This window comes from Muntiacus reevesi, chromosome 17 (assembly GCF_963930625.1).
Source record: "Muntiacus reevesi chromosome 17, mMunRee1.1, whole genome shotgun sequence".
Classification (NCBI taxonomy): domain Eukaryota; kingdom Metazoa; phylum Chordata; class Mammalia; order Artiodactyla; family Cervidae; genus Muntiacus; species Muntiacus reevesi.
Genome location: NC_089265.1, coordinates 57,010,791 through 57,037,766, shown reverse-complemented (window position 1 = coordinate 57,037,766; position 26,976 = coordinate 57,010,791). Strand labels below are relative to the sequence as shown.

The 26,976-nt window shown below is 49.5% G+C and overlaps 1 protein-coding gene across 1 annotated transcript in view; it reads left to right on the top strand.

Moving 5' to 3' along the window:
• The first annotated feature begins 1,889 nt into the window (after positions 1–1,889).
• Positions 1,890–26,976, top strand: part of PAX5 (paired box 5) — a 169,143-nt gene continuing 144,056 nt past the window's right edge. The window contains exons 1-5 of the mRNA XM_065908119.1: positions 1,890–1,932; positions 7,696–7,861; positions 13,037–13,234; positions 21,111–21,175; positions 24,627–24,755. Of these exons, the coding sequence (XP_065764191.1) occupies positions 1,890–1,932; positions 7,696–7,861; positions 13,037–13,234; positions 21,111–21,175; positions 24,627–24,755 (601 nt within the window). The remainder of the gene's footprint in view (positions 1,933–7,695; positions 7,862–13,036; positions 13,235–21,110; positions 21,176–24,626; positions 24,756–26,976) is intronic.

The following is a 26,976-nucleotide window of genomic DNA, read 5'->3' as shown; positions in this document are numbered from 1 at the left end:
TAGCTCAGAATTGAGAGTTCTTCCGTTAGAGCAGGGGAGGAGGGTGGATGAAGAGGCAGCAGCGTCAGCTTAGTTGGCGCTTGATAAAATTTTGAAATATTTCCACTGGAAGGAGAGCCTTCATTAAAAACTAGGTAGGCCAACTCTCCTGTTTTACAGACGAGGAAACTGAGGTCAGAACGGAGCAGATGTGCACACGCTACGTTTCCATTGCAAGTCTGATGGTGCTTAGATTGAAAGTTGGATCTCTACTGAGCTCCTTGTTTTCCTCCAACATCCGTTGTGTGTGTGTGTGCACACGAGCGTGTTTTCTGGAGACTGTTTCCCCATCCACACTCCCCACCCGCCATCCTCGCCTAGGCTGCCCTCAATTCCTCAGGGCATTTTAGGGTCCCAGTGCTGCGGCTGGGAGGTCAGGCTCCCGCCGGTTTTGCTGCGGGACTCCTGGCGCTGTGCGGATCCCCGTCCCCTTCCCCCAATTTGCACTCCTCTAGGCCTTCGCCCCGCGCGTTTGTCAATGAACGTGGCGCCGCCGCCTGGGCCCCGCCCTCCATTCTCTCCCATTGCCCAGGTATCGTCTAATCAGGCGGAGCCCGCCGGTGGCTCAGCCAATGGGGTGGTGTCTCGGGTCAGAGCCGGCTGCCACTGCTCTGATTGGCTTGATGAAGCGTGATTGGCAGATTAGCCCCCGCCCCGCCCCCGCCCGCAGGGAGGCTGAGCCCCGGGCGGCGCTGTCCACACGCAGCGGGTCCTGAAAGCGGCTCCGGGGCGGCGCGGTGGCGCACTGTGCGCGCCGAGCAGGCGGAGGGCTAGCGCCGGAGGCGGCGGCGGTGGCAGCGGCGCTGGCGGCCAGAGCCGACAGAAGCTGCGTCTGAGCACCGGCAGTCCCGGCGGCTTCGGTCTAGGGGACCTTTCGGTCTCTTCTCTGTCCCTCGCTCTGCGCCTGGGCAGGCGCGGCGGCCGTCCCGGAAGAGGCAACTGAAAGACCTCCCAACCGGACCACCCCCACCCCCACCCCCGGGGGAGAGCGGCGGAAGCTCGCAGAGTTGGTGGGTGCGAGACAGACGCCCCGACGAGGAGGAGACTCGCTGTCGGCCCCGTTCGTGGTCCCGGCGATGAGGGAGCAGCGGGGCCCGCGGGAACTTTGAAAGCGCTGGGTCCCAGGGTGTGAGGGCTGCAGGCTCCCGGGGACTCCGGAGTCCTGGCCCCAACGTCAGCGGCGTAAGCGTCTCAGAACCCGCCCGGACTCCAGCGCCGCCAGAGAGGAAGTTCTTTGCAACTTCGTCCGAGACGTCGGCGAGCCGAGAGGAGAGAAGCTGAAGCGGCACGTCCGAGCCCAGAGACTCAAAGCAGCAGAGAGAGAAAGGATCCGGTGGAGACAGAGGCATCGAGGAGAGACTCCAGAGGCAGCGAGGCCGCGGAACCAGCCTGGCCGCCCGCGGGCCTCGCTGCCCCCCGAGTGAAGTCAAGGGCTGTGTGTCCCACAGGCCTCCTTAGAGCCGCTCCTACCGGCGGCCGGGCGGGGGGCGCTCCAGGCGGTCCCGGAGGCGGGCCCCTGAACTATGCCCCCGAAGCTGCGGGTGCCTTGGCCGCAGCTACCCCGGGCCGGGTGCGGAGCCGCCGCCTGAGCCAGCCCGGGAGGGAAGCCACCGGGAGTTGGGCGCACAGCTCCCGGCCGGACTGCACTAGCGCCGTTTCCCGCCTCTAGGCGCAGCTCTCGGCGATCTCCGGCAAAGCGGCTCTGAGAGAGGCCCCGAAGCTCCAGCGGTGTTTTCTGAACCCAGCTCGCACAGTTCCCGGCCTGGCGGCGCGGCTCCGTGGCCTCGCTGGGCAGCCCCTTGGCGCCGGGAGGCGGCAGCGTGGGCCGGCCTGCAGTCTGGAGCGCCCCGATGGAAATACACTGTAAGCACGACCCGTTTGCATCCATGCATAGTAAGTAGGCGGCGAGCTCGCTTCTCTCACTCTCCCGCCGGGATGGGGTTGGTGGTTCCAGACCGCGGGGCAGGTACTGAGGATGGGAGGACCCAGGACTTCTGTGACCGTGCTGTGAAGTTTGCGAAGTGCAGGGCTCCCAGGCAGGGGATGTGGAGCAAAGCGCCTGGTCGACCCGGCCAGGCGCACCTGGCACCGGGAATCCCGCCTCCAGCAACCGGTAGTGTACGAAGCCAGTTGCATCTTTTCCGGGGCTCTGGCAGCAACATCGCACTGTGCCGGGAGAATCGGGGACTCGGACCTGGAGAGAGCTTTGGGCCGGGCCAGTTGGAGGGCGTGAAGTTATAGGGAGAGGTCAGTCTGAGTCTCAGCACCCCTCACCCTAAACCCGATGGCGCCTTTTTAACCCATAGGGCTGATCAAGACTGGGCTTGGAGGGAAAGTGGGGCCCCAGCAGTGCCTCTGGGCTTGTATGTCTGGAGGAAGAGGTTGCGAGCTAAGCGAGAACACCAGGTCCAGAGCTCCAAAGGCATTCTGGAGTTGAGGAGTGGGATTTGAAAAATCAACGAAGTAACTGACCCTGAGCTGAGCTTCTGCTTAGAAGCCTCCAGTTCATACAGAGACCCTTAAAGACACTAAGTCCTTCTATGCAGAACGCTTGCCTCATGATGGCTTCTCCCCTTAAAAACAAAAAACAAAACAAAACAAACAAACAAAAAAAGAAGCCAATTAGTCACCATTCAGGCGCCCTCCTCTTCTGAAAAACACCGCGTGTGTAGGAGACGGGGGAGGGTCATTTTGGGCGCAGGCGAGGCCAGCCGGCTGCCTGACCCGTCGGGATCTGCAGTTCACCCATTAGCACAGCCTCCTGTGAGATGAGCGCTCCTCTCACGGGTGAGTTAACGCCGGATTAGATTCGGAGATTTCGAGGAAATTCCAAGTGGAACGAATCGTATTTTCCTTCAGAGCTGCTGCGGAGCTGGGAGCAAGGCGCCAGGCTTCGGCAGCATCCAGCCGGGTGCCCAGCTCCGGCCCCGCGGGCCGCAGGTTAGGGAGTTGCTTCCGCGCCGGGAGCCTTCAGAAAACGCAGGATTCTGCTCACCTAGCCTTATGTCCCCTATTTAACAAAGGCAGCCGAGACCCGGCTGGAGAGAAGGCGAGCTTTCCGGGATGAAGATGTCCGTTCCTGCCCCGGAGGCCGATTGGCCTGGTAGGCAGGGAAATGCAGATCTAGGCTGTGGGGACTGGCTGCGGGCAAGTCAGTTTCTCTTTGTGTCCAATTTCCCGAGTCCGAGGTCATCCACCAAAGCCGTGGGGAGATTTTCGAAGAGATGCCGCTAGCTCGGATCCCAGCCTAAATGACTCCTCACCGTTTGGGGCCTATGCCAAAACGGTTTCCAGTCCGTGGTGACCCCAGCGCCCCCAGCAGCCGTCTCCTGTACAGACGTAGCCGGGCTCTGGGGAAGCTCTGATCTCGCAGACTAAGCCAGAAAAGCAAAGGAGTTTCTGTCAATACTCTGAGAGGTGACCAAGCCCTTAGCTCGGTCAAGGAGCGATTTGAGGACAAAATGGGGAGGGCTGCTCTTGCGCTTCTATCTGTGCCTGTGAGAATCCACTCTCCCCTTCGGCACAGAGCCTGACTGCCCAGAGGTTGTGCCCTGGCGCTCGGGCAGATAGCATCAAGACCTGGTGGTCTCAAGGCCGTGCAAGAGGGTGAAGAAGGTAGCTTCTTCCAGGTGTGGGTTAGCCAACTGCTAATGCCCCTCTCTAGCCCTCCTCCTCCGGCCTCTCATCTGCCCCATCCTTTGGAAGTGCTCCCTCCTCCCATTTTCAATTTTCCCTGCAGCACGGTGGGGGTTGGGCCCCAGCCCGCCTAGCTTCCAGAGCTGTCTTCTCTGGAAGTGCCCTTGGTCTTGATATCCAAAGCTATTTGTTTCCGTAATATAGGCTCCACTTTGGAGCCCCAGTTTTTTTAGCTTGAGTGGAAGGGTGCGTAGTAGATCCTGAGAGGTTGCCTGGTAAGTAGGGGCTCAGACCGAGTCCCACCTTCTTATCTTTCTTCCTGGCCCTGACCAGTTTCTTACCACCCCAACTCCTTTCCCCTCTCGCCCCCTGAAGCTGGGTGGCTGCCGTGGAGAGCTGGTATGGGGGAGGGGCAGGCACTGCCAGGGTGTGGGCTTCTGAGTCTTCTTGTCCCCACCCCCAGCTATGGTTACCAGTTACAAAGCACTTTTATAGCCAGGCTCCTAACCAAGTGTCTTCTAAACTTTCAGCTACATCCATTTTACAGAGAATGGTACTGAGGTCAGAGAGACAAAAGGGCTGACAGGAGATTCCCAGGGACAGTGCTGGAGGCAGTCTTTTGAGATTCACGAAAGGGGAGAGAGAGGGACTCAGATTCCAGAGAGTAGGCAGTGGCCACCTGGATGGCTACACAGAAGTGCCAGGCACTGTCTGTCTAATCCAACTACGTCCGTATCCCTGGCCCTACTGTCCCTGTGGGCCAGCGCCTGTTGGTTCGAGAGTCCAGGAAGGTTTCATTCCTGCCCTTTGCTGTGTTTCTGCTTGCATGTTTGTGTGTCCCCTTAATTATCCTCTCTGATATTCATAGGAGGAATTTCAATGACCCTGTGGATCCTGGAGTTCAATCTCCCATTGAGTCAGCACAGACCCTTTCCCCAAGACCCTATGCCCAGACCTGGTCACTGGGGGTGTGGACAGGGGCGACCCTGGTGGGTAGCATGGTCTTATCAGGGCCTGAGGAGCTTCTGTGGAGGCCAGCCCCTTCCAGACCAGAGCCACAGAAGTCCCAGGGGCATCGGGTATTCATCCCTTCCCCCCTGCCCTCCCCGCCTCCAAACTCGGCTCTGTGTGCCCGGTGGGGGCGGGGCTGTGTTTCTCTTGTATCTGCGTCGGTTTCCTGGTCTTTGCCTTGATATATTGCATCTGTCTCTGTGTCAGTCGGTGTCTCTCTGAAAATTCGACTTGGTCCTGAAAAGTGTAGCTGAGTCCGAGTCTCCCCCCAGCACCTCCCACGTGGTGAACCCTCTCTGTCCTCCGATCTGTCGGAAGTAGAGGCTGGGACTTGGCTCCTCTGAGGAAGTGCAGGGCGGGAGCTGGGGTCCAAGAAAACAAAGGTTCCCCCCTCCGCAGATGTCCCTTTTTCTTCCAAATACCCCCTTGTTGGGCTTCCTCCGTTTTTCTCTTCTCTCATCGTGCCTCCCACTGTACACACTACATTCACCTTTTCCCCTGCCTCTCTTTGCCCCATTCTGGCCAATCCACCCCTTTTTCTCCCTCTCCTCATTTCTAACCTGAGCGTCCCTTCTACATACTCTCCTTGCTGTCTCGTCTCATTGAGTCTCTGCTCTTAGTACACTTGCCCCCACACCACTTTTTCTGGCTTCTTTCTCCATCCTCTTGCCTCCCTTCTCTCTGGTTTCTGGTTTTGCTTCTTGCCAATCTTGGGGTAAGTGAGAGGCATTGCCTTCTCAGATGACACTTGTAATTTACCAACCCACCCCCCTTGACATCTTCTCTCAGAGGCAGAGAAGGCCAAGAGTTTTGGGGAGCCTTTCCAGGAAGTTGAGGGGTGTAAGGGGTCCCCAGGTCATCCTGGGTCTGGTGTCAGCTGTGGATATGAGGATCAGACTCTGAAGAGCACTGGTAGCCTGGCCTTTGTGGTCAAGACTAGAGGGTGTGGGGACTTGCTGTCACCTCGAGTGCCTCACCCTTGGGTTTTCCCCATAATACAAATGGTCTCCAAAGATCACAAATGTCCTGCAGGACTGTTTTTGGAATTTAAATCCTCCAAAGATTGCTACCGTGTTTTGAGCAGAAAATTTAAATTGCCAGTAGTGTAAGGAACAAGCCATTGCAGATGGCCCCAGTGCCTGGACTAATAGATTGTCTCAGAAGTGTGCTAGGTGCTTTTAGCTTTCTTTTTGTCCTCTCAGTTTTTAATTCACTTGCTTCTTAAATCCAGCCTGTTATTGAAAGATCCATACAACCTTTTTTTATTAGGTGCTCCCAACCCCAGAACAAAGCTTTCTTAAGACCCTTGACCAAGGGTGGCTGTAGTCTTTCTGTTTTAGGTGAACTATGCAGTTGTGTTCCTAACTGTAAAATTCTGTTCAGGGTGGTTTTCCTTTTTCTTATGTCTGGAGTGTTTTAGAACGATCTAAATGATTAAAGCTCATTTTGAAAATCAGAGAGAAATTCAGCTTAGAACTCGAATTGAGTACTGTTGTTGTCTATAAAAAAATTTTCCTCCAATGAAATCAGCCTGAGTTTGAAAATTTGGAGAAATATTCAATTTGGGCTCTCATGGGAAAATTCAGTGAATAGCTTTGGCAGTTTTTAAGAAATAGGTTATGTTATGGGTAGTTTTCTCCTCTATTTCAGATATTGTTCGTGAACCTGGATAGTCGCTCAGTGCTGGGGAATAGCTGAGATGAGGTGGCTATTTTATGTTTTCGAGTTGGGGTATATTTGTGTGTGTGTGTGTGTGTGTGTGTGTGTGTGTGTGTGACCTCTGAGATGCCCTGGCTTCCCTGGCACAATCCAGTCCCTGCAAAGTCCCAGGTTAGGAGACGATTTCCTCTTCCTTGGTCACTGAGCTGTCAGCAGCATTGGAAATTCTTGGACTTGGCTTCTGGCTTTTGACAGTCCTCAATGATGTCAGTCAGTGTCTGATTAACAGCTACAAGGTCGATGATGTTGCTACGCTGGATCACTCTGTGTTTACTGGTTTGGCTCTTCATTTACTTGGATCTCTGTTTCCATCTAGATGGACCTTGATGTTTTTACGAGAATGGAGCTTATTGGGTGGAGGAGATACTTTCCCAAACTCCTTTTACTTAAAGTCCATTCCAGAACCTTTGTACAACCTGGGACTCAGAAGCCTCCTCTGGCTTCTTTATTTTCCCTGAACCAATATAAAGCTGCTTGTCAGTTGTAAAACACTCCAAAAATTCCAGGGAAACTCCTTTATAACAAATTCTGATACAGTAGAGTGAAATGTGATCCTTTGACCTATTTCTTTTGTGTGCTCTGAGAGGGTACAGTGGTCAAGTCTGCATGTCAGCCTCACTTTTTTTGTTTTTTTGCCATCTTCGTTGAGGTATGAGCCTCACCTTCTTAAAGAAAGGATTTTTATCAAGGCAGTGGTTTGATTTTGTCTCGGCAATCTGCAGACACTATTAAAAAATTTTTTTTTTTAAATCCTTAGCTCATGAATCAGATTGCTGATTTAAAAAACATTCCCCTGTCCCCAAGATCTAGGTTTATTAAAGTAATCCTTTTCACTTTTAGAGATGTCTGTTAAAAGGGAAAGAGTTTCATTTTTAAAAATCTCTTTACATTTTATGTATTTTTAAATGTATTTTCTCCCTAGGATCTATCTTAGACCTCAGCATCATGTATATAATAAGTTCTGTCCCACGTACAGATTGAAGTCTTCATATATTCCATTGTTTAAAAAAATTACAAAGAAAATGCTAGCAACTAACCGAAACATAGTATGAAGATGCTTACCATCAATAGCCCAATTGACTGGCTGAAGAAGGACAAAGGCTAAGGTGAATTTCAAAAAGCAATCTGAGGTGTTCATGTCGCCTGTGCGATCAGACCCCAGGCTCAAGATAGCCAGCCCGCTGCCATTTCTGATCAGAGGGACTGTGGGTCCTCAAATCGGCACTTCTTCTCCTGCGTGACTGGTTCTAACCACTGTTTCCCTTGCCTTTTATTTCTGATCTGTTTCAGGACATGGAGGAGTGAATCAGCTTGGGGGGGTTTTTGTGAATGGACGGCCACTCCCGGATGTAGTCCGCCAAAGGATAGTGGAACTTGCTCATCAAGGCGTCAGGCCCTGCGACATCTCCAGGCAGCTTCGAGTCAGCCATGGTTGTGTCAGCAAAATTCTTGGCAGGTAAAGGCAGGAGCTTCAGGCTTCCCTTGATTTGTCAAATAATAACCTAAAACATGACCCAGCAGCAGCTGTCTATGTGGTAGTGTCTTAGTGAGGATCATGGTGGCACTTCCACATGCATAGTACTTTGGACTTTGCAAAGCCTTTTTGAGGCCATTCAACTCAAAGTAACCCCAGGAAACCCTTGTTGCAGAATGGGATGTCTCAGTTCGAAGGGGTAGCATGTTTTCTGAAAGCCTGGTGAATTATTCCTAAGAACCCAGGAATAAGAGGTTCTTGGGAAGTCCCCTTCTATATTTGGTGCCTGAGCAGTGCTGGGTGGGAAATCCACAAGTTATAAAATCACATAACCAGACTTCAATGTTTCATTTTAATGTTTTCAAAAAGCACATTCCATTTTTAAAAGTCAGCTGTCATTTTCAGTTCTGGGTTATCATCTAGCTTATTATTTTGGGCGGCAGTGTTTTCCTCCTATATGTTTTGTTTCCTTCATAGTGACAGGCATCCTAAATATACATGAAATTAGAGAGAAAACAAACAAGCAAACAAACACCAACTCTCAAATTAGACAGTTGAAAGTTGCCCCTTGACCCTGCAATTTGCTGCAAGAAAAATACCAACAATGCCAATTCTCCCAAAGGGCTCTGTAGCCTCTTTACGCGCATGTTTATTTTCTTGGGTGAGATGGTCCAAGAAAGCTTGTTTTGAGATGAGGAGACAATTGTAGAGGGCAAAATGAGTGACTCAGATGCTTCCAGCCAATCAGCACTCAGGCTGGGAAGAGGCCTTAAGAACTCTGAGACCGTCTGCACCTCGCTGCACCCCAAAACCAAAGCCGCAAGTATGTTTCCAGGCAAGTGAAGTTGTTACAGGTCTGCGCTGGCAGCCTGGAACATTCTTGGGTTTAGCTGTCAGTACTCTCTCAGGATTTCTCTTGCAGGTCAGAAAACAGCCTTTGGCCTGTAGCTTGTGTTATGGTCTGAGAACAGATGGCTGAGTGGAAAATAAATATTTTGAAGTATGTCAGTGCCATTGTGACTTTCTGCTTACTCTTTCCCACCTGCTAGAATTTAAGACATTCTCTCAGATGGAGGGAATAATAGTTTTTAAACTTGAGAAGACTTGCTGGAGGCCAAGAGAAGTTTCAGGGCCAGGGATCTGGCAGCACCTTTGGAGACCATATCCCCCCATTTACTCCTCACGCTCCTGCCCATACCAGTTCATCCCAGCCATGGAGGCTGTGCGCTTCTCTCTTGTTTAGCCCTCAGCGGCAAACAAGCCTCAGCCTGAGTTCCAGGAGGTGGGAGGATATCAGCACGGTATTCTTGTTAGACAGTGATTTTAGGTAACAGGACGAGAATGAAAATTGAAAGAAAAAAGAAAAAGCTAGATGAGAGGGAGATAGAAAAAAGAAAAAGAAAAGAAACAGAAAAGAAATGGATTGATTCAAAAAGAGAGAGAAAGAGAAATAAAGACAAAGATAGAAAGAGAAAGGTGAACAATATCTCTGATCATTTCAGCGTCAGACTTGGGGGGCCGAGGGATCTTAGATGTCTTCCTGGGAAGCCTTCTCATTGTAAAGAGGTGGAGAGAGAGAGAAAGGAGGCCCTTCCTTTGTTTTTGCTGAGATGTCTTTGCTGAGCCGACATTTTGCTTGCTGTTTGGAATCTTCTCAGAGCAAGATGCTGAGCCCTTCTCAGAGGGGACATCCAGATGCCGGGTCCTCGTGTTCTGGCGCCTAGGAGCCCTCCGCATCTTCCTTGGGGGGCTGAAGGACACAGAGACCCTCCCAGGCCCAGCCGGCAGCCTCCCGCGGCCCGGAATAGATTTGTCAGTAGGTAGAGTGGCACTTGGAAGTTATGCGCCGCTCCGGTGCCTGGCCGTTTAAGTTGTCAACAATAAATTGGAATTTCATAGCTCATTATTTTCATAACTAAGAACCACAGTGGACAAAATGTCACTCTAATTAGAACTGCCTTTTAAGAAACAAGTTCAGCCCTAAAACAGTGTGACTGGGAATTTCTGAACTGGGCTTGTTCCATCCACTGATTTTCTTTTTTCCTTCGGTCACTGAAGAATTCGATGGGCACACGTGGGGTGACAGATTGTGCAGAGCGCGTGGTGTGTGGTGGCCGTGGTTTTCAGAGGCTGCGTGGCGAGGCAGGCAGGGCCCCTGGGGTAGTCCGAGCCATCTCAGGAAGGTGGCGGTCTGCCAGGAGTGTGGCATTCAGTCCACAGAGCTCAAGGCTCTGGAGGGGCTGGAGAGGCAGAGCCCAGTGGCATGTGAGACCCATTTAAATCCATCCAGAAAGCTGGGCTGTTGTCTTCTTTCACTGAAGCCTGGCTGGGAGGTTCATGCCATTTGGAATTGGGTGGTGTGTTACATAGTAATAAACACTCAGAGGATTTTAATCCACAACACGTGCTCTTTCTGTTTTGCAAAGCTTTTTCTTAACCACTCTGCATTTCTGTCTTCATGACAGCACTGCAAGGCAGGCCAGGCAAACATCCTCCCCTTATTATACAAATGGGATAACTGGGGCCCAGAGAGGCTGAGAGAGTTGATCGGGGTCACACAGTGAATTAGTGTCAGAGCCCCTGACTGGCACCTACATCTCTTTACCCTCAAACTAATGCTCCTTGCACCAAACCGCACTGTGGGTTAGTGGCTGTTGTTCTTCTTGTCATGTGTTAGGGCTGCATGGCTGTTCTGCTGAGATGAAAGGGTGGTTATTGAGATGAAAGGGTAGTCAGAATCCTCACTTGACACAGTTGCCAGTTGGGGTTTTCTGGAGTGTCAGGGCTGTCTTCTAAGTGCCTGGACTATGTGTCAGACAAAAGGAAGACAGAGATCTCCTGTGTCCGGACCATAGACTTGTACGGTTGGCAGTGCTCAGATGGGATGGATAGAGTCCTGGGCACTGCCACCCCCAGCCATGCAAGCAGGGCAAGTACTGGGCGTGGTGAGGGCTTCATCCTGCCACCCTCTCAGAGTTTCTGCATGAATATTGCAGTCCCATTGGGCTAACACATTTTGAGCAGAGGGTGTTCTGTGTGCCCGAACCCCCATCCCAAGACAGTGCCTGTCCTAACAGACCCTCTGTGACTATTGATTGAATGAATAAGTGACAAAATGCACACGAAAATGCCTGGTAAACAGTAGAGCTGTCTGTAATTTCAGGGGATGTCTATTATTAGTACTAGTGTCATTTTAATTTTTATAACTAAAGCAGCAGCTTGTTCTAGTGGGAAGAGCACTGGATTCAGAGTCAGGTTTGAAGGCCTGGGACTGTTTCTAAGTTCCAAAAGGGGGTTGGGCAAGGATTTAATCTTCTGATCATCAGTTTTCCCTCTGATTACATAAAATCTTGCTGGCCTCTCAGGACTGTTGTGAGAATCAAGATAATTCGAGGAAGACTCTGTAAACTTTAAGGCACTGCGCCTAAATAATGAGATGCTGTATTGTAGTAACAGATAATTTTCTGTTGTAAAATCGAAAGGATCTGCCAAATCTGCCAAGATTGCTGTGTGCTTTGATTTAGATACTTTTTAGACTTCTGGCAAAAAAAAGTATTTTCTTGGATATTTCTAAAAACCTGTTTGTGATTAATAGAAGACTTTTAGCAATTATAGAAAGAGGGAGCATAGATTGAGTTTTGCTTTATGGTCCACAAATTTGTACATGACAGTCTTCTCAATGAAAAATAGAATTTGTGCATCCATATCACTGTTCCCAAATTGTTTCTTCTATTTCTAGAATATTCACTAACTTGGCCCTAACCAGACTTACCCAAGCTGAGAATTTCAGCATCTCTTTCAATGTAACCAGTCATTGTCCTAAGTTATCTTTCCTACCCATCATAGGGTTAGGGTACCTATTGTAAACTCTTGTTAGGTTTAAATTTTTCCAGTCATTTCTAAAATGTCTTTTTTATTAAATTTTTTTTTCCAACTACAAGATAATCTCCTTTTGAAGAGGAAGTCAAAAATTCCTTTGTAAATGTTGAGAGAGGCATCCTGTGAAGGCTCAGATTCAGAAAAGGAATCAAGTAATTTTTTTCCCCTGAAATGCTCTTTCACGGCACTCTTCTCCCTGGTTTCGGTTTTACTGTAAAACCCTGACATCCTATCTGCGTTAACGAGGAAGAGCTGATAGCATGGAAGTGTCCTTAGAAACATCGATTGACCTCAGAGGAGGTCCCTGGAAGAGGTGCAATGACTTGTGCTTGGTTGGTTTTTTTTGTTTTTTTTTTTTTTTTGATTGCTTGCGTTTTGACTTATGTGTAACTCATATTGCAAGTTAATTCTGGAATCCGACATTTTTTTAAATTTTATGCCAGGGTTATTGTTTTTCTCCTATGGAAAAAGAAGTTGCATTTTAGGGGACAGTGTCACAGAAAGCAGGTGAGTCTGCTAGGGGATGGGAGAGCTGACGATTGAAAGGCACAGGCAACTTTCTGGGGAAATTTTAGCTCAGAAGGCTGGGCGGCAGTCCTGGTTTGGCCCTGGGTCTTGAGTGACCCTGGGCAAGCCGTGTAACCTCTATGGGTCTGTTTTACGTCTGTAGATGGAGACCTGTTTGTGTAATCATTCATGCATTCAGTCATTCAAAACTGAATGTTGTACTCTAGAAATTCAAAATTATGTGTTTTAGAAGTGTTGTGGGGATCAAATGGGAAAACCAACTGGAATGCTTTCTGTGAACTATCAAATGGTAGATAAATGTGACAATTAATTAATTAAGGCTGAGCATTCTGACTAGTGCTATCCAATGGAAATGTAATGTAAGCCATGTAGGAGGTTTAAAATTTTCTAGTAGTACATTAGAAAAGGAAAAAGTAACAGGTACAATTACTTTTAATTGTATACTTTATTTAATCCAATATATTAAAAAGATGATCATTTCAACATATAACCAATGGAAAACGCATTACTGAGATTTTGGCTTTACTTTTATACTAATTTTTGAAAACCTGATATGTATTTGATGCTTAGAGCACATGTCAATTCAAACAGATCACCTTCTAAACGTTCAAAAGCCACATACATGGCTAGTGGCTACATACCAGACAGCACAGATCTGGTTATTTCCTGGACAGAGTAGTCCATTATTTTGTTACCAATGTCCATTTTTCTGGTTTCTCATGACTAAGCTCCTTTCTCCTTGGGTCGTAGGTATTATGAGACAGGGAGCATCAAGCCTGGGGTAATTGGAGGATCCAAACCAAAGGTCGCCACACCCAAAGTGGTAGAAAAAATCGCTGAGTATAAACGCCAAAATCCCACCATGTTTGCCTGGGAGATCAGGGACAGGCTGCTGGCGGAACGGGTGTGTGACAATGACACGGTGCCCAGCGTCAGTTCCATCAACAGGTGAGTGGCCGGTGCCTTTGGGAAGCTGAGGGTCTGGGTGGGGTGGGAATGCTGGTGGCTATGCACATGCCTTTCCTGGAGATCTGGTCTCTCCTTTCACCAGGACCCCATAGGGATTATCAGTCAGGAGGGATGAGCACAGGGCTGGATGGGTCTCTCTATCACTCTTCTCTCCAAAGTAGGCAGAAGTCCTAAGCCCAGGGAGAGGAGGCTCTGCCAGCACCCGGCTGCTGCAAATTTTTCTGACTCCCGAGTCATTTCCATTACTCCCTCCACTACCTGCCTCTGCGTGTGGAGCACTCAACAATGAATTGTCCTGTTAGGTCGTCACAAACGTCGCTTACCTTGCAAGCCAGTCCCCGAGGTTAGCACTGGCCCACCTCAGAGCTTCCCAGGAGGAAAATCTTTGCCTCCAGTTTGGGCAGAGGTGGAGGCACTGAATGTGGGGAACAGAACCTGGACTTGCAGTTGGGAGATTTGCCAGGCCTGCCGCAAACTCAGAGTGTGACCTTGACAAGGCTCTTCCTGTCTCTGAGAGCCCAGGATCTGGTGGTACTGATGTGGGTCTGTGATTTCCTAGAGTGACAGCCACGATGCTGAGACGCTGTGCAGTTAGGGGGTTGCCTTCTCCTCAGTTGCCCTGAATCTCACCCTTGGACAGAAAGAACCAGAGAGACACCTTAAGTACCAGGCAGAGGATCTTCTTGGGAGGGCTTTCTTTTATCCAGTCTGGTCCAGAATATATCCAACAGAGCTTTCAGAACTGAATTCCTGAAAGAACGTTTTCTGTTGTAGGAGGTGTGGTCTCAGCTCCATTGAAACCCGTAGAGTCAAGGATGTAGTTGTGAGATGACAGAAATGATGGTTCTCTGAACCCCACAAAGAAAAGCGAAGCCTGCAGACTGAAAACCTGAGCAGTTCCCATGTCTCCAAGGTCACGCCCTGCTCTTGTGCAGAGCCTGCCTGGGCACAGGGGACCCCTGCAGCAAAACGAGGTGGTCAGACCAGACTGTTCCTAAGATCCCCTCTGGTCCTGACAGTTGTTGCTTCCATGCTGATTCAAATGCACAGAATCGCCGTGTGAGTGTCCATGTTGGTATTTAGAGTCCTGCTGTCTCATAAACCGTTAGCCTGATTTTTTTCTCTCAGCAAACCTTTATGTTGGCTCTGACATCCCACAAGGTGCTATGAAGAACCAGGGGAATCAGACATACGATCTATCTCTTGGTTTCTGTTCTAGAGGGGCTCCTTGTCCAGGGAGGGGTCCTAGCTTTCACTGAGGGGTCTGGACAGCCTGACAATAGGCACAAAATCGCTGGAGAGGTTAGCAATTATTCTGTTGGGTTTGCGGTGCCACACGGTGTTGAGTCGCTTCAGTCATTGTCCGACTTTTTGGGATGCTATGGATGGACTGTGGCCCTCCAGGATCCTCTGTCCTTGGGATTCTCCAGACAAGGATACTGGAGTAGGTTTTTAGGGGGCTTGTGGGGGAATAGCTCCAGTTCTTTCTGGATTATGAGGGGGTCTGTATGCTTTTGGAGTCCCCTACTTCCAGCTCTTTGGAAGTTTTCCATGACACCAGGCAACGTGACTTTTCCCCCATACCTGTGTCTCCAAAAACCTTAACGTGGAGTGAGGTGTGAGCTGCTCAGCGCGGTGAAGGAGCAGAGCAGCTTCCATAAACCTGGTGGTCAGACTCTGGGGATCCAGAGACTTCTCAATCTAGGTTACACAGGTGGTTTCAAAGATAACTCAGGTGGCCCGTGGAGGTCATAAACTCCAGTGCCGACGTGGAGCTGGGCAGGCGGTGCCCGGGGGAAGTGGCTCAGGCATAAGGCAGCCAGGGAAGGTTGGGTCTGTGCAAACTAGGAACCCAAGCTGTATTGAGGGGCAGTTGTCTCTCGGCTCCAACTGAAAGCCGCTGGGCATGTGTGCCCAGTGGTAGCCCGATTTTTCCCGTTCTTAAAGAGAATCCAGAAACTAGCACTTGTTTGCTTATATATGTGTGTGTGTATGTGAAATCTCTATACCTTCAAACAGTGGCAACTAATGTCAATGAGAAAATGCCTTTGTGGGACAAGCACAAATCATTTGCTGGCCCTGAGCTTCTATCTTCTGTCCTACAAGGAGGAAAACTGTTTTTTGAATGTCCTTTAGAAAAATAAAACTAGCACATCAAACCACTGATAGTGAACTTTATAAACTACCTCTCCCCAATTATGGTAAAGAACTAATATTACCTTATAAAATAGGTTTATTTAAATTAAAAAGGACGTTGTTTTGAAAGAAGCATATGAAGCAGCCCGAGCAGATGTGGTGAAGGTCGTGAAGGGGGTACTTGAAGGCGTGTCCAGGGAAATCACAGCTCAGCTGGTGCGCTGTGTCCCGAGTGGTGCTGTGTGGGGCTCAGGCTGCTAGCTGCGGGGTGGTGGCCAGCCGCAGGGCTCTCTGTGGTGTCCCAGCTCACATGGTGACCCCGTGTCCTCACTGGCTGTGCCTCTAAGGGGCGTCCACATCTGTGATCTGCGACAGCATCAAGGCTTAACTCTCTTGTGATAAGTATAGAAACTAAGGCCCGGTATCTATATACAGTGCACGGGAGTGCACAGCAACTGTGACTTTGAGCTCGACGTGGGGGTGCAGCCCAGGTTCCCTGATGGGAAGAGGAGGGCTGTTTCTTTCCTCCACTCCCGGGTAGGACTCTGCCAGCACAGAACCGAGAACTGAGGAACTGTGAGGAGAGAGGCGAGGAGAAGCAGTCGTCCCCGCTGCCTTCCCACTCCCTTCCCCAGCCTCGCAGCCACGACGCTTTGCTGCCTGTCTGTGGGCTTCCTCTGTGATCTATAGCCTTTTCCTGCGCTTCTTTCTGGGGCTCCTCCTGGGAGCACTCTCTGGCTCCTCACCACATTCTTCAATGAGAGCTCTTTGGTGTCTTTAGCAACAGACCGTGCAATGCAAATAAACTAAGGGTGGCAGGTGGGGGGTGGCAGTCTTGTGTCTGTGTGACTGCTTTCCCCCTGCCCACACCCCCACAAAGCCTGAGCTGTCCCAGTACACAGTTTATTTTCCACATAAAGATCCCACTGCATTCTAACAGATGCCACTTCCAAGTAACTGTCTTGCAAATGTTGTGTAAGAGGTCCGTGGCTCCCTCTCCCAGCCGCTGCTTCCCTGGGAGGTGATGTCTCACTGCTCCACTCCTTCAAACAGCTACGGAGGGAGGGGTGGCTGGATGGGTAGCTATTCTGGGGGCCACAGTGCCTCCCCGCCGCCCCACCAGAAGTGTGAATTCCTGCTGCCTTCTGGGGATCCTGCCTGGGAAGCTGTGACTGACTGGGTGAAGCAACACTGAACCAGCTCTGCTGGGGTTGTGGGAGATTTCCTGGGACACAAACCATCATGTTTATGTGACTTCTTAAGGACAAATACATGCTGGAATGCTCACAACCTGCAGGAAGGATGCTTGAACTCCAACCTGAGACAGATGGAGGTGACGCTCCTAGAGCTGAGCCCAGTGCCGGGGGTGAGGGGACGGATGGAATCTTCCTTCTTTGTTTGTTCTCCCATGGCCCTAAACCGAGTGGCACTCCCAGCTTAGAGGGGCAGCCCTATTTAGCGCCAGCCGTGGTTGTCCTGTGAGAATGTGGGGCCAGTATTCTGGGTTTTCTGACTTTTCAGGAGAAGCTAGAAATTCATGTATTCATGTAAAGCTCCCAACTTACCAATGTTGACAACTGATTCAAATGAAAATAAATGTACTCTGCAGGTCACATGCGCCTAGTCCAGCGATGGGTGTGACCTGGGGATGACCCTTTATAAACTCAGTTCTTCAGCCTAACTTGGGCAGCAAGCCTTCAGGGATCATGCATCCCTTTCCTCTTTCTTTTCCATGTCAGTTGCCGGCCTGCCTGTCACCTGTGGGCTCTCTGCAGCTTGGACCCTTGGTTTTTGCATTCTTAGTACAGTTGATGGCCCAAGATTCTTTCTGCACCTATGGAACCAACGGCAGTTTGATCAGTGCAGTAAACATGGGTATTTCTTCAGGCCTATAACCTCATTTCTTAAGGCCACATGATTTTCTTTCAACGGAATTTTGTATGTGGTGGTGGGGAGCAGGGTGGTGGCTGGGGGTGATAGTGAGAAGACTTAGCCTTTCCAAGCAGTGAGGGTGATGTTGAAATGGGACCCTTGCCAATGTCTGTAATATCTAAAGTTGCTCAGACTTGGAATCTTTGGATTCTAGATGGATTTTGAATCCAGATAGGCTTTATGTGTTACATGGGAAGTATTTAGTGCCTCTGTTAATGTCCCACCTCCTTTGAATGTGGCTCAAAGAAAAGTGCCCAGGCATGGGAGCTGACTTGCTACATGACCTTGGACAGGTCATTTGAGCACTCTGGGCTTTAGTTTTCTTATTTGTAGGAATTCGTTGACTGTGAGCTTCCTCCCCCATTGGACCATCTAGAATGATCCTATGGCATTCAAGGTCAGGCAAAGTAAAGTAAAGGGCTGTACCTCTTAGTGCCGACTGTCAGTTAGCCTCAGTTGTCTCTGGTTTAGAAAAGTCCAGAGCGTGACTCTTACGGTGATGAGTCCTGATGTTAATTTTTTGCTTTTTAAGAATCACTCTAATTCAATTACAGTCTTCTTTTCCAACTCCCATTTCTTCTCCGTGGAAGATGATGCTCTTTGTTCTCTTCCTGGCAGCTGCTGCAGGCAGATGGGCAGAATCTCTGTCTCTGGAGATACCTTTGAAGGGTTCCCTACAGTTCAGGTCCCCCCGTAAAAGACAGCCCTGCCTCAGCCTTAAAATAGGGTGTGGGGATGACTACCTCCCCTCACCAGCTCCCAAGAGGATCCCATGTGTTTTTAAGGCATTTGTGGAAAATATGAACCTTTTAAGGTTGAAGCTAGGCATTAATCTTTATGAAGATACCAATGAAAATAACAACAGCTAACGTTTATCGAGAATTTACTATGTAGCAACCACTGGTCTAAGTACTTAACTAATGCTCATAATAGCCCTATGAGGCAAGAATGATTCTTAGTCTCATTTTGCAGATGGAAAAATTGAGGTAGAGAGGTTAAGTAACTTGCCCAAGGTCATGCAGCTGGCAGACTGTAAAACTGGTGTTCAAACTCTAAAAGTCTGGTTCTGGGGCCTGCTTACCCTACTGCAGCTGCCGCTCAATGATTTATAACAATGGATTATGTTTTGCTGACAATTTATAAATATTTTTAAAGAAAAATAAGGAAAATATGATTTTCTTTGCCTATGTACGAATTTAATGGAAGACAATGCTTTGAAAATTAGGACTTTATGCTGGACTTCAGTGGGAAATAGTTACAATATATTTTACCATATGTTTATATGTGTATAAATCAAAATATAGATAAATATAGTTAAATCTTGCATCTCCATATGTGTTCGCACATCTAGCGATATATATGTAGACACACACACGTGTATACACAGAGAAGGTGACATACACAGAGATGCCCAGGTTAGGTCAGATGCTAGCTTAATTCCTGTCGTCCGAAAAACTGGCTCACTCCTGGGCCTTTGTTAACACATTCCCTGTTTGCTTAGTCAAAATAAGTGGTTCGAATATTGGAGAAAACAAATAAGCAAACACTGTGAGGATATCTGAGGCAAAGCATTGCTGACTCAACAGAAAACAGCAGAAGGCCCCCTGCAGAGCCGGGGTGGCCTGGGCTTCAGGGAGCCCGTGGCCAGGCTGTGGCGAACAGAAACGTCCATTCCAGGCTGCCAGCTGGGTATGCGGAGCGCCCTCCATGCCCAGCGTTGAGCTGTGAGATCACAGAGGGCAGGGCCCAAGGCCTGATGAATTTTGGAGGAGGCATCTGCCATTCCTCTTCTCCCTGTCCTGGTGCACAAGCTGGAGACCAGTGCAGCCTGAAACGAACTTCCAGAAAGGATGTTCTGGAATGTGAAAAAGTTTCTTATATAAAGCTGAGTGAACAGAGCAGGACATAGAATTGTACACGTGGTTTAATCCTGATTTTATTAAGAAAAAAATGGATATTTCCAAATGCACATAGGAATGCGAGCATAAAGGAAATACATCAAAATGTGGTTTTAGATGTCTTCCTTATACTTGTCCAAATAGTCTACCATGAACAAAAAGGACTTTTATAATTAGGAAGCACTCTAATAAATGTTTTTTAAAAGGTCACAGTTGGAGGTTGGAATAGAACTTTTCCAAAGAAGCTGCACATTTTATTACCATCCACCCTTCTCCTAAGTGCCAAGGAAGGAATCTTCTTCCAGACCCCAGGTGACTTTTGGCCTGGCCCTGGTCAACCACACCCTTGTGGCTCAGTTGGTAAAGAATCTGCCTACAATGCAGGAGATGGGGGTTCGATCCCTGGGTCAGGAAGATCCCCTGGAGAACCCACTCTAGTATTCTTGCCTGGAGAATCCCAGGCACGTCAATCCCTGACTCCTTTGCAACCCCATGGACTGTGGCCTGCCAGCTTCCTCTGTCCATGGAATTTTCCTGGCAAGAATAGTGGAGCGGGTTGCCGTTTCCTCCTCTAGGGTATCTTTCCAACCCAGGGATCGAACCTGCTTCTCCTGTGTCTCCTGCATTGAACAGAGGAGCCTGGTGGGCCACAGCCCGTGGGATTGCCAAGGGTCAGACATGACTGCGTGACTAACTCACTTTCACTTCACTTTGTTCAGCTGCTCGACAATGCATTGGGCTCAGGGGTCTCATGAAGGCCTCACGTGTTGTCCCAGCTGGAAATTTACTAAGAGCCCGAGGTTCTGCTGAAGGCATCAGAGCTGCCAGGTAGCAAAGGGAAGGTGCCGCTGCTATTGACCATTTTATACACTGGGCTTTATGATAAGATTTTTTTATCTAAAAAGGATGGATTAAAGTAAGCCAAGAGTGGTCTGTTCCAATTCCCTCGTTGTATTGAGGCCCCCACAGTGGAGTGGACTTGCCCAGGGTCACGGTCAAGTTCACCCTAGAACTAGAGCAAGGTCTCCAGGAAGACCACGCAGGACAGCCCTGGCTCCAGCTCTGGAGAGCCTTTCCGCTGTTCTGTGTAACTCTGGCTTCCTCTTAGCCAAGCCAGGCCAGAGTTAAAGTGGCAGCACTTTGACCCTTTGCAGTTTTGTAGCAACATTCACACTGCTCCCCTCTCCCCCTTGATAATTTCTGATGGTGTGCATGCGTGCTCAGTAGCTCAGTCATATCTGACTCTTCTGTGACCCCCTGGACTGTGGCCTGCCAGCTTCCTCTGTCCATGGAATTTTCCAGGCAAGAATAGTGGAGCGGGTTGCCATTTCCTCCTCTAGAGTATCTTCCCAACCCAGGGATCGAACCTGCGTCTCCTGTGTCTCCTGCATCAGCAGACAGATCCTTAACCCCTGTGCCACCTGGCAGGGATGTTGTTCTTCGTGTGGCTTTCTAAGGCAGAGAAACCAGAGTGTGAGGGCTGCCAGGGGACAGGGGGTCACCGGGTTCAGTGGCTTTATTCCCCAGATGGGAGGTTGAGGTCCAGGGAAGGGAAGTAACTTCCTAACTTGCTCAGTGAGTTCCTGATGGAGCTGAAGCTGCTCCAAGAATAGGATGACTATTTGTAATATTAACACATCAATCTCTTCCTACAGAAGAGGCAGTTGAGGCCCCAAGAGGGGTGTCAGTTACCCAAAGACACCCAGGGAGGTAGGGGCTGAGCTAGAACTAATCTATAATTTTTCCAAACCCCCAGTTCCAGACCTGGATTTATAATCTGTTCCCACGTCCACGACCCAACTTGATATGGGTTTCTGGCATTGCCACTTGAGATCTCTTCTCCGCTGTGACGGTAAATAGCAATTTTTTTTTTTCTCAATTGTTCACAGGATCATCCGCACAAAGGTACAACAACCACCCAACCAGCCGGTCCCAGCTTCCAGTCACAGCATAGGTAAGAAGAACTTTTAAAAAAAAATTTAAAAATCTAATGGGCTCCAAGTACTCAAAAGAACTTTTAATCATTCTTATGGACAGATAATTCTGCATAAAACACTTCAGCACACGTACTAATGCGCCTTCTTTGTCATTCTCCAAGGGCTGAACCTGGTAAATGAATTTTATAAATACTGCTAAAAGGTTTTGAATTTTACTGATTATTATGATAAATAGCTTTCACCATGAGACAGAAAATTGAAATCTAAGCCAAAAAAAAAAAAAAAATCCACTAATGGGGGTCTATAGAATGTCAGATAATTAAAGTAATAAATCAAGAAAGGGATACTTATTCATAACATTTTCTGCATCATTAGTCAGTAAGTAGTTTTGAATGTGTTTTTTTCTTCTACCAACCAGCCCTTCTACAATTCTTTGTGCACTTGCAGTCTTGAGTGAAGATGTGGCAAAACTTCCTAAACTTTCTCTCTCTCTCTCTTGCTTCGATCTCGTTGCTCCGTGAACTATCAAGGGCTGCCACCGCAGTTTCTGACACTCATGGGTAAAGTCTGACCGTGACCAAGGAGGGGAGTTATATTTCCTACTACTCAGGAATTCAGAAGTTTCCCTTGCCTTCCCTTCCCTGCAAAGATCCTGAGATGAAAGTGACGTGTTTCTACTCAAGGTGTATTATTTCTCCACCTGGGATAAGGGAAACACCTCTGGTTAGCTGGGAGAAAGCGTGAAGATCTCTGATTGTTTATGGTTGCCTCTTTGTATCAAAGTAAGACAGAATTCCTCCTTTACATAAAATCATTCTTCATTTAGTAATCCCTCCAAAAAGCATTGGCTAAGCCCCTGCTATGCAACCTGTTGTGGAGACTAACATCATTAAGGGAATGGGACAAAATCCCCTGTTCCCAAGGGCTTCTTGGGCTGATGGGGACTATCACAAAGAGCCCAGGTCTCCACAGATGTTTTCAGACTTGCCTGGTGGCTCCGTGGTAGAACCCGCCTGCCAATGCAGGAGATGCGGGTTTGATCCCTGGGTTGAGAAGACCCCCGGAGAAGGAAAAGGCGACGCTCCAGTATTCTTGCCTGGGAGATCCCATGGATACAGGAGCCTGATGGGCTACAGTCCATGGGATCACAAAGAGTTAGACATGACTTAGCGATTGAACAACAAGAACAACGACAATTACAAAGAGAAGTTTGCAAACGCTGAGATCAGGCTCCAGAAGAAAGCACAGGGTGCTGGGAACAGAAGAGAGGGACGGACCAGCCATGCTGAGTTGCAGTGAAGAGGAGTGAGGGAAGTTTCTGGGGAGATGTCTGTGTCTGGGATTTCATTTGCAGCTTTAACTATTTCAGGTCCTATAGCAATGACTACTAAGGGTAACTGATAATATTCTTTCAACTGGGTTAGAGGAATAATTCCACTGGACAGCAGAATGCCTTATCTCAGAAATTTGTATAAAAACCATATCTTCTGTGTGTGCCGCCCCTAATAGTTTATAAACTTATCGAAGAGTGAAGAAATGGAAGCTTTAGAGAGATGAAATAACTAGCCCTCGGTCACATGGACAGTCAGTGGAGGAGCCAGAATTGGAACCTGGGTCTTTTGAGCTAAGTGTGATCACAAAATATTGGAACAAATGTCATCAGCTCTGTCAACAGCGTGGTGAACCTTGGTTACATGTGGTTGTTGTTGTTTAAAGTATCAAATGACTTGTGATCTTCTTTCTTCCTCTGTTCTTTGCACCTTAACACAAAAAAGGTTGTGAGATTTGCATAAATCTATTTTGAGGCACTTCTTCTGGTGAAGGAAAAGAGAAGTTAACGATTTCTACTTCTGTGTCTCCTAAGGAAGATCTAAAATCAAACTCAACTATGAGAAGAAAGCTCTGTTCCCCTTAGGTCTGGAGGGGCAAAAGCTGGATGTGCTCCAAGGAAAGCAACAAACAGCTTCTCAACGGATCACCACCATCTCCAATACTTTCTTACGCTTTAGAGTCAAAAGCAGCTCTGCCTGCCTCCAGCTAGTTATAGCCAAAGGAAATGTGCCTGAGATTGGTCTACAGGTTTTAATGAACCGAGAAAGAATTCCCACAGTCCAGAAATGGAAATTCAGCTGTACGGCTTGAGAGGACCCTGATGACCGAAGGGTCTCCCTCTTAGATTCTGGGGCCAGGAGTTAATGTGAAACTTGCTGAAACCTCCCCTCCCCTATTCTTATTCTTAGGAACTTAGATATTAATCCCTCAGTCACAGTAAGTCATCAACACACGTTTTGGGGCAGAAGAAATCTAGACTTTAAGCCAGACGACCCAAGGCTGAGCCCTGGTGCTACTGCTTATCCGTGAGATGACTTTGAGCCAGTCACTCTGCCGAATGGAGGCTCGGGTTCCTCACTTGATAAATGAGAATGAATAATAGCATTCAGTTATTGCAAGCATCAAACGAAAAGTACATTATTCATGTGAAGCATATTATTGTTTTTTCATGATTACTACAGGGCTTCAGACTTTAGTTCTTGGGTTCCAGTTACGGCACCGTCTCATTAGCTGTGTGACCTTGGGCAAGTCACTTACCTTCTCTGAGCCTCGGTTCCCATACTTTTCCAGTGACCTAACTTATAAGTTGTTCTCAGAATTAAATATGATAATGCAAGAATGCCTGGCACAGAGTAAGTTCTCAGAAAAGGTTAACATTATTATATATCAATGTATATAACATAGAGTATATTCATATATATATATTATATACATATAATATATATATATAAGACTTCCCTGGTGGCCCAGACAGTAAAGTGTCTGCCTACAACGCGGGAGACCCAGATTTGATCCCTGGGTCGGGAAGATCCCCTGGAGAAGGAAATGGCAACCCACTCCAGTAGTCTTGCCTGGAAAACCCCATGGACGGAGGATTTTGGTAGGCTACAGTCCATGGGGTCGCAAAGATTTGGACACGACTGAGCAATTTCACTTTCACTTTTAATATTAAAATCCAGGTAAACTGGAAGGAGAAAAGACAGTGAGGAGCTATTTTAAAAAGAGACAGTCTTCCTGAGGTGCTTTGCTAGCTCTGTGTGTGAGTGTGCAGATACTTATGTCTGCGTGGATGGGTGGATGTGCAAATAGGCCGTGAGCCTGCCTAAATGGTAGGTTGCTTTCAGCCCTGGCTGGCTGTGGGCTCCAGCTCCCCAGCCTCTCTGCTCCATCCCCCTGCTTCCTGCATCCTCGGATAGGCTGGGTTTGAGCTCCTCTCACCGCTGTCAGTTCTCTTGGGAGGGGGCGCTCTTACCTTTCAGGTGTGGCTGTCGTCTGGGGGCGGCATCCTTAGCACGCCCCCGCCCTCTCCGCGCGGCCCGCCGAGCCGGCGTTGGGGGAGCGCCCTGGTTTTGGCCTTGCTCCGCGGAGCCGCCCCCAGCCCCTGCCGGGCCCTGACCGCCCTCTCCCTCCGCGCAGTATCCACGGGCTCCGTGACGCAGGTGTCCTCGGTGAGCACGGACTCGGCGGGCTCCTCCTACTCCATCAGCGGCATCCTGGGCATCACCTCCCCCAGCGCCGACACCAACAAGCGCAAGAGAGACGAAGGTAAGAGACGCCGCCGCCGCGCCGTCGGGGCTGGGCGCACCGGCTCTGAGGGATCTGTTTCCAGGCCCTGGGTCGGGGCGGGAGCACAGACGACCGCTCTGCGCTCCCCTTATCCGCAGAGCTCTGGAGGCGCCGGGCCCAGCCCCACCTGACCCTCGGGGAGGGGGCTAAGCCTCCCGGGAGAGGACGAGGGGCCCGGCTGGGACTGGACTTCTGCCTGGCCTCCTCCCATCTTCACCCTTTGGAGGGAAAGGCGGGCCTGGCAGAACTCCCGGCCTGTGCTTTGCCGCCTCTAAGAAGCCGGTGCCTGGGCAGATGTGATGCCCAAAGGCAGGGTGTGGGGGTGTGAGCACTGCAGCAACGGCCCCTTTTGGGGGACCCCTGGGGAGAGGAAGGGCCTGGGCACCGAGAGATGGGCACCCCTCCCGTAGTAGGCTTAGCGGCTGGGGTCCCTCCCAGGCCTTCAGCTAGTGCTGGGAGGCGGTGGTTGAGGAAGTGAGGAATCTCATCTCTGCCCTTAGGGCCTGGAAGGAAGGAGTGCAGGGGCCTCCCAGGGATTAAATAGATGTCTGTCTTCCCTGTTGGTTTTCCTCAACCCTCAGTATGCTGCCCCGGCCTCCAGAACTGGCTGCCTCTGTCCCGGACACTGGCCCACTTAACCCTGATCTTTCCCTGGATGGGCTGCCAGCTTGGGCTGACATTCCTGGGTCTGAGAGGAGAAATGACCCCCCTGGGAGTCTGCAAAACCGTCAGGAAAGGAAAGGGGAAAGAAAAAAAAGGCCAGGGTCTAGAGCCTGAGAGCAGCGTGACAGAAATCTTGATTCAATTATTCAGTTCTTTGGTACAGTTTCCCTTCTCAACTCCCGGTAAGGGATGTATGTTCTGTATGCGCACGTGCCTAAGTCCTTACGATCCCTAACTAGAAAGCTGAGTCGGCCCAGCGGTGGATCGGCCTGTGGTCCGTGTGTTCCAGGCCAGGCAGGAGCTGGGCCCACGGCTTCTGCGTCGAGCTATGGGAGATGGTCCACGGCCTTTGGAACCTGCCTCACCTCTTCCCCTGCTCCTGATGTCAGCAGATGTCAGCAGTCTTTTCCTTGGTGACTTGCTGGGCCGTGCTCCTGGAGGAGGCAGAGGGCCTACCGTCTCTGTTGGTTTATGGGCTTGGTGCTGTCATCTCTTCATTGTCACCTGGACTCACTGCAGTTGTGCCCAAGCTGGGGCCTGCTGTGTTTGATCATGTGGAGGGGCGGGTATTTGAGGCTCCCTCAGAGGCTGAGGGATAGAGGCAGAGTTTCGAAGAGAAAAAAAGAAAAATTGAGTTTGATGTGTACCATCAAACACACAGGTCCTGAATTGGGGAGATTGTGTCACTGTGTTTGTTGAGCGCGCTAATGGCTTTCGGTCTCTGGTGAGTGGTCACTCGAGCCTCCCAAGCTGCTTGAGAAGGTGTAGAGTGGTCAAGATGTGGGTGTTGTTCGTCTACACTGCTCTGTGCTGGGCAGATCCTTCCTGAAGGCTGTGACCCAAAGTATTGACCTTGAAGAGGGACAGTGACACATTGGGATGTGTCCAGATGGGGATGACCTGATGAAGAGGTATTTGGAGGAACACCTTAGGGCTCTAAGGATGTTTTGGTACCAAGAGAAGGAGAATGAGCAGGGTTGGATTGTTGCTTTCAAATATTTGGAGGGCTGACATGGAAGGCAAAAGGAATGAGACTCTGCTGCTTAGCCTCAAAGGCCAGTGTGAGGCAGATGCAGAAGAGATTTCAGCTCAGAGTACAAGTCTGCAAATATGAGCGTGGTCTAGGGCAAAAAGGGGCTGCCTCAGGAAGTAGTGAGTGCCCCATCACCAGAGGTGTGTTAGCAGAGCCTCGGTGGCCTTTTGCTGGGCTGCTGTGTAAGAGTATCAAGAATCAGATGCAGGGTTTGATGATCTTTCAGATTCTCAGTTTGGGAATTTATGATTGAGCCCTGATCCCCAGAAAAACTTGGGAGGTGACCCCGTCTGTGGTCTGGGGCTAAGGGAGAATGAGTTGATGGCCCTGAAAGCTTATAGGATTGGAAAGATTGGGAGACCAAGCCACAAGCAGAGCCCCCACCTACTCCCTGCCCTGCATCACTGAGGGTGGTTGTGGTTGGGCAGAGAGGTGGCTGGAAGCGCCCTTGCTCATATCAGCAAACTGCTTGGGAGGAGTATAGTGAGGTGCTCCCCACTGTCC